Genomic DNA, 7,500 nt, shown 5'->3' on the forward strand with positions numbered 1-7,500 from the left:
AAGGGAGAGAGAGAGAGAGAGAGAGAGAGAGAGAGAGAGAGAGAGAGAGAGAGAGAGAGAGAGAGAGAGAGTGCGCGCGCGCGCATTCCTGTATATACACAGGCCAAAAGCAAACAAAAAGATTCCTCAACTCCTAGCCCTAAAACACATCCTCCCGAGACCCTATCGTCACCCTCCTCTTATCTCTCCCTTCCTTCCCCCTTCTCCCCTCCCTATACCATCTCCCCCCTTCCCCTTTACCCTACCCCTTCCCCCTTCCTCCCGTCTTCTTCCCCTTTCTTCCTCCCCACTCCTCTTTTCCTTTCCCTTTCCCTCCCCCCACGCCACCCTTCTCCCTTTCTTCTTTTCCCTTCCCATTCCGCCCCCTCCTTCCCCCTCTTCCCCTCCCCATTACAGCCCCTTCCCCTTTTTCCCTTCCCATTCCATCCTCCCCTTCCGTTCCGCCCCGCCCCCTCATTTCCGTCCCTCCCCCTAACGCCTCCTCCCATCCCACTCCTCTCCCACCTCCCCCTCACTCCTCACTCCTCCACACGCAACCCTCCTTCCTCCCTTTTCCCCTTCCCATTCCATCCTCACCTCCCCCCCCCCCCCCTTCCACTCCTCTTTCGTCCCCCCCCTCCCCCGCCGCGTCCAGCATGAGTCCCAGCCATGTGTTTGTGGAGGTTCTGAGCGTAGTGTGTAGTATTGACCCCCGAGTCCCCGAGCTGGCCGAGTCTGCGTGCTGCTCCTGTTCCTCCTCCTCCTCCTCCTCCTCCTCTTCTTCCTTTTCCTTTTCCTCCTCCTCCTGTTCCTGTTTCTCCTTCTCCTCCTCCTGTTCCTGTTCCTGTTCCTCATCCTCTTCGTCCTCTTCCTCCCTCTCTTCCTCATGTTCCTCCTCGTTGTCCTCATCTTCCTCCTATTCCTCTTCCTCGTCCCCATTCTCGTCCCAATTCTCTTCCTCTTCCTTCTGCTTCTCCTCCTCCTCCTCCTATTCGTCCTCTTCCTCCATCTCTACCTCCTCCCCATTCTCGTCCTCGTCCTCGTCCTCCTCTTTTTCCTCTTCTGTTCTTGCCCACTCCTCCTACTCATCGTTCTTCACCTCCTCTCTATCTTATCTCCCACCCTCCCTCCCTTTCTCTCTCTCCGTCTCTCTCTCCCTTCCTCCCTCCTTCCCTCCCACTCTCTTTCCCTCCCTCCCTCCCCCTCCCCCCCTCCTCTCTCTCACCTTCCTCTCCCTCTCTCTCTCCTCCTCTCCCCTCCCTCGCTCCCAGTTTACGCTCCCCCCCCCCTTCACCTCCCACCCCTCTCCCTCTCCCTCTCCTCTTTCTCCCCCTCCTCCTCCCCCGCCTCCTCCTCTACTCCCTCCCTCTCTCCCCTCTCCCCTACCATCCTCCTTATTCTTTCCCTCCCTCTCCCCCTCCCCCCTCCTCCCTCCCTCCCTCCCTCTCTTTTCCTCCCTCTCTCCCCCCCTTTTCCCTCTCTCCCTCCCTCTCCCTCCCCCTTTCCCTCTCTCTCTCTTCCTCCCTCTCTCCCTCCCTTTTCCCTCTCTCCCTCCCCCCCTCCCCCTCTCCCTCCCTCCCTTTTCCCTCTCTCCCTCTCTCCCTCCCCCCTCCTCCCTCCTTCCCTCCCTCTCCCTCTCTTTTCCTCCCTCTCTCCCTCTCTCCCTCCCTTTTCCCTTCGCCATAGACAAGAGCGTAACCTCGATTCGTGAAAGAGCGGTCCAATTTCTAGTAATTTAATCGGGCCAATTAATGCAACACGGCATAAGGCAGAGCATCAGCTTGCATGCGTGTAAGTCAGCGCTCGCCTGCAACAGCGTGCACCCAGACCCTCTCGGAGTTGCATTTTGCAAGGGTGTGATGCAACATGATATCACAATATAGCTTTGATATAGAGAGAAAGAAAGAGAGAAAGAAAGAGAGAAAGAGAAAGAGAGAGAAAGAGAGGGAGGGAGGGAGGGAGGGAGGGAGGGAGGGAGGGAGAGAGAGAGAGAGAGAGAGAGAGAGAGAGAGAGAGAGAGAGAGAGAGAGAGAGAGAGAGAGAGAGAGAGAGAGAGAGAGAGAGCGTGTGCGTATGCGTGTGTGCATGATACATCTGTGCGTGTGTGTGTGCATGCTAGCGCAATGGAGACACTGCATGCAAGCGATTAGAGTAACTGCCATAGTCCAGTTAGGATGTCGTTATTAACATAATCAAAGCGGCCCTACCATTTTGTTACATTTGACACGCACGCAACAAACAACACACGCAACATACACAGCACACACACTCACACACACACACACTCACACTCACACACACACACACACACACACACACACACACACACACACACACACACACACGCACACGCACACGCACACGCACACGCACACGCACACGCACACGCACACGCACACGCACACGCACACGCACACTCACTCACACACACCACACACACCCCACCCCAAACACAAAACACACACACACACACACACAACCCCCCCACACACACACACAATCCCTCCACCTACACCCCCCCCACCCTGTTACAGACAAGGACTCCCATGTCACATAACACACACCCTAATTAATATGCGGAATGTACACACACAAACCCCTCCCTCCACCCTCTCCCCCCCTCTTTTCTCCCCTCACCTACTCCTGTGGTCCGGCACATTCCCCTCCCTCAACGTGCCACCTCCTATAGACATCTTTCTCTTCCTTCTCTTCCTTCTTTCTCTTCCTTCCCTCCCTCCCTCCCTCCCTCCCTCCTTATCTTCTTCCCTCTCTTCCTCTCTTCCTCCCTCTTTTCCTCCCTCCCTCTCTTCCTCCATCCCTCTCATCCTCTCATCCTCCCTCTCTTCCTCTTTTCCACCCACTCTTCCACTTTTCCTCCCTTCTTCTCTATCTTAATCCTTCCTTCCCTCCCTCCCTCTTTTCCTCTCTTCCTCCCTTCATCCCTCCCTCCCTCCCTCCCTCTTTTCCTCCTTCCATCCCTTCCTTCCTCCCTCCCTCCCTCCCTCCCTCTTTTCCTCCCTCCCTCCACCTATTCCACCCCCGCCTTTGACACTCTCTCAAGCGTGGTGTCATTACAAGAGGTCTGGTGCCCTGCCAACCCTTGCGGCAGCGGTGGTGGAGGAGGAAGAGGAGGGGGAAAGAGGAGGGGGAAAGAGGAAAAAAGGGGGGGAAAAAAGGAGGGGTGAAAGAGGAGGAAAGAGGGGGGGGAAGAGGAGGGGGAAAGAGGAGGGAAAAGAAAAAAGGAGGGGGAGAGGGGGGGAAAGAGGAGGGGGAAGAGGAGGGGGGTGGGGGAGGAAAGAGGAGGGGAGGAGGGGGAGGGGGAGAGGGGAGGGGGAAAGGGGGGAAAGGGGGAAGGGAAAAGGAGGAGGGGAGGAGGAGGGGGGGAGGAAGGGGGAAGGGAGGAGGACAGGACAAAAAAAAAGGGGGGGGGGGTAAATGTTTATAATTATCCACTCACACTCTTACTTCCCTACTTACCTACCTACCTACCTATTTATCTGCTTACCTCCCCCCCCCCTCTTTCCGTCCATCCTCACCCCCTCACCCACAAAGAGGAGCGCACGCTAGTGACAATAAAGTGAACCTCTCTGGTTGAGTCGTTGCTTCCAGCTGTTCCCCTCTCTCCCTCTCCCTCTCCCTCTCCCTCTCCCTCTCCCTCTCCCTCTCCCTCTCCCTCTCTCCCTCTCCCTCTCTCCCTCTCTCCTCTCCCTCTCCCTTCCCTCTCCCTTCCTTCCCCCCCCCTCCCTCTCTCCCTCTCTCCCTCTCCATCTCTCTCTATTTCTATCTCTACATCTCCCTTCCCATCTCCCTTTCCCTCTCCTCTCCCTCTTCCTTTCCCTCTCCCTCGCCCCCCTCTCCATCCTCTCCTCTTCGCCTACTCCCCTCCTCCATAACACCCCCTTCCCCATCCCTTTCCTCCGACCCTCACAAACTTCCCTCCCATCCCCCTCTCCTTCACACCCCTCCCCCTCCCCCTCACCCGGCGCTCGCCCCCCCTCCCCCTCCCCCTCACCCGGCGCTCGCCCCCCCCTCCCTCCCCCTCACCCGGAAAAACCCAAAGGCCCCCCCCTCCTCCCCTCACCGGCGCTCCCCCTCCCCCCCCTTCTTCGCGCGTGTGGGGTTGTCGCGCCCGCGTTACAATCAGAAAAAGTCTTTTCCCTGAAAAACCCCTGACATGGGAAAAAAAACCCCTTTTTCCCCCTCATCCCCCAAAAAATTTCCCTCCTCCTCTCCCCCTCCCCCTCCCTATCCCCCTCTCTCCTCCCCCTCCCCTCTTTCTTCTCTTTCCTCTCCTTTCCTTTCCCTTTTCCCTTTCCCCTCCCCTTTTCTCTCTCCCTCCCCCCACTCCCTTTCCCCCCCACTCCAACTATTTTACCCCCCCCGCCCCCACCCTCCCCTTCACCTTTAACAGACGGGTTTGGGCCTGACTGTGTTGGGAAGGAGGAGGAAGGGGGGAGGGGGGGGAGGGGAGGGAGGGGGGGAAGGGAGGAAAAAAAAGAGGAAGAGGGAGAAGAGGGGGAAAGGGGGAAGGGAAGGGGGGGGGGGGGAAAAAAAAAGAAGGGGGGGAGGGGGGGGGAAAGAAAGAAAAGGGAGGGAAAAGGAGATAGAGGAAGGGAGGGGAAGAGAAAGGAAGGGGGGGAAGAGGGGGAAAAAAGGGGGAAGAGGGGGGAAAGGGAAAATAAAAAAGAGGAAAAGGAAGGAAGGAGAGAGGAAAGGGGGGGGAGGAAAAGGGAGTGGAAAGGGGGGGGGCGGGAAAAGGAAAGAGGAGGGTGGGGGGGGAGAGGAGGGGAGGGGGGGGGGGATAAAAAAGAAGGGAAAGGGAAAGAGAGTTAAGGGAAGAAGGGGGAGAAAAAAGAAAAGGGGGAGGAGGTAGAGAGGAGAGGGGGGAGAGGGAAGAGAGGAAGGGGGAAAGAGGGGGAGAGGAGGGGGAAGGGGAGAAGGAGGAGGAGGAGGAGGGGGGGAGGGTGGGGGGGAGGAAGGAAGAGGGGGAGGGAAAAAGGAAAAGATTTAAAAGAGGGGGGGGGAGGGTGGAAAAAAAAAAAGGGGGAATTTAAGAGGGGGGGAGGTGAAGGAGGGGGGAGGAGAGGGGGAGGGAGAGGGAAGAGAGGAGGGAGAGGGAAGAGGAGAGGGAGGTTGGGGGGAGAAAGGTGGGGGTAAAGGGAGGAGGAGGAGGAGGAGGAGGGGAAGAGGAGGAGGGAGGAGGAGGAGGAGAGAGGAGGGGGGGGGGAGGGTGGGAGGAGGAGGAGGAGGAGGAGGGGGATGGAGGGAGAAGAAAAGGAGGGAGAGGAAGGGGGAGAAGGAGAAGAAGAAGGGGAGGAAAGGGGAAGTGGAGGGGCAGGAGGAGGAAAGGAGGGAGGAGGGAGGGAAGAGGAGGAGGAAGGAGGGGGGAAAGGGGGAGGAGGGATGGGGGTAGAAGAAAAGAGGATGAGAGAGGGGGGAGGAGGAGGAGGAGGAGAGGATGGCGGAGGGGGAGGAGGAGCGAGGAAAGGGGGGGGAAAAAGAGGAGGAGGAAGGAGGAGGGGGGGGGGAGGAGAGGAGAAGAAGGGGGAGAGGAGGGGGGGAGGAGGAGGAAAGGAGAGGGGGTTTGAGAGGGGGGAGGGAGAGAGGTGGGTGGGAGGGGGGGGGGGAGGGAAAGGGAAAAAAGAGATGGAGAGAAAGGGAAAGGGGAGGAGGATGGGGGAAGAGGAGGAGGAGGAGGGGGGGAGGAGAAGGGGGAGAGGAGGAGGAGAGGGAGAAGAGGAGGGGGGGAAGAAGAGGAGGGGGGGAAGAAGAGGAGGAGAGGAGGAGGAGGAGGAGGAGGAGGAGGAGGAGGAGGAGGAGGAGGAGGAGGAGGAGTAGAGAATATAAGGGAGAGAGTGAGGGAGGAGGGGGGAGGAGGAAGAGTACAAGATAAAAGAGAGAGAAAATTAGATAATGAGAGAGAGAAGAGAGAAGAGAAAAAAGAGAGAAAAAAAGAAAGAGAAAGCAATAACAAAGACCCAACAATCCCTGTGATAAAATTACAGGTCTACTCCATACCCAAAGTTTTTGAAACATGGCGCGGATTCCCCGAGAGTTATGTACGTCTTCGCGGATGTACGGGGAGATATAAAAATCCACATTGACAACACAATAGGCCTAGTTTCCTCTTTCTTAAGGTGAAAGAGGCCTGTTCGAGTGTACAAATGGAAAAAACGAAAACACAGGGAATATATTTCTGGCTTTATTTTTTTTTTCTTCTGGGGTCAAATTTCTTCATGATTTCTCCGTATGCCTTTCTCTTCGCCATTATTTCTTCCTTTTTTTTCCTTTCTCTCACTTCTCTACTTTCCTTCTCTCTTTCTCTTCTTTCTCTTCCACTCCCTCTTCTCATTTCTTCCTCCCCTCCCTTAATTTTTCCCTCTTCATTCTTCCTCCTGTAATCTCTCTCTCTCTCTCTCTCTCTCTCTCTCTCTCTCTCCCTCTCTCTCTCTCCTCTTCTATCTCTTCTCTCTCCCTCTACCCTCTCCCTCTCTCTCCTCTCCCTCTCCTCTCGTCTCCCTCTCCTCTCCCTCTCCTCTCCTCTACTCTCCGCTCCTTCCTTTTGTACAAAATCCCAAATCCCCCCCCCTGTTAACCTTTCCCCCCCGCCCCCAACATTCATACTTTCCCCCCGCCCCCCCCCCCCCCTCCAATCCTCCTTCCGCTACCTGCCTTATTCTCCCTTATACCCTCGCACCCCCTTCCCCCCTCCCCCCTAGCGTTTCTTCCTTAATTAGGGTTCATTATCACAGCTGGACTTACTGCGTGTCGTGAAAGCACAATCCCGCTGCCTTTGCTTTTCCTCTTCTCTCCCTCCCTCCCCCCTCCCCCTCCCTCCCCCCCTCCCCCTCCCTCCTCTTCCCTCCTATCCTACTCTTCTTTGCTTTCACTTCGCTCTTACTCTTTCTCTTTTTCTTTCCTTTCTTCTTTTTCTTACAGTTTCTCTTTCTCTCATTTTTTCTCTATCCCTTTCTCTTTACCTATCTATCTCTTTCTCTCACTGTTTCTCTTCCTCTTTCTCTTTCTTTCTTCCTCTATTCTTATTCCTATTCCGTATTCCTTCCATTCTATTCCTCTTCCTATTTTCCTTTCCCTTTACCTTTCTTCTTCTCTTCGTCCTTCGTTAATCAATCATGTTTCTGTCATTACGCAATCACGATAATTGCTATAAACTGATAAAGTATTTATAAATATACATATAAAAATAATATCACACACAATTCCACAACCTCCAGTCTTACCAACCCTACCGCTATGTAGCCAAACACATGTCCATCCAGACAATACCTCGAAATACACAACATACACAAAAAAAAATCACCCGACAAAAACACATTAAAACTCCTGCGATGAATAAATAACCAAACAAATAAATAAACAAACAAGTCCCGTACTCACATGCTGTAATTCCTGTATCTGCTTCTGGAGGTCCGAGTTCTGTATGGTGAGCTCTGTATTCTTCTCGATGACGCGGGCTAGTTGGCACTCCTGCGGGCAGAGGATCGTGACGTCAGAGGCGCT

At 55.3% G+C, this 7,500-nt stretch overlaps 1 protein-coding gene across 1 annotated transcript in view; it reads right to left on the bottom strand.

Moving 5' to 3' along the window:
• The window catches only part of LOC122248652 (uncharacterized), a 320,581-nt gene that overhangs the window by 167,549 nt on the left and 145,532 nt on the right, over nucleotides 1-7,500 (bottom strand). Inside the window, exon 9 of the mRNA XM_086544744.1 lies at nucleotides 7,378-7,467. Coding sequence (XP_086400870.1) covers nucleotides 7,378-7,467 — 90 coding nt within the window. The remainder of the gene's footprint in view (nucleotides 1-7,377; nucleotides 7,468-7,500) is intronic.

Source organism: Penaeus japonicus, unplaced genomic scaffold (assembly GCF_977035675.1).
Source record: "Penaeus japonicus unplaced genomic scaffold, GWHDUDI00000001_assembly GWHDUDI00000002, whole genome shotgun sequence".
Lineage (NCBI taxonomy): Eukaryota > Metazoa > Arthropoda > Malacostraca > Decapoda > Penaeidae > Penaeus > Penaeus japonicus.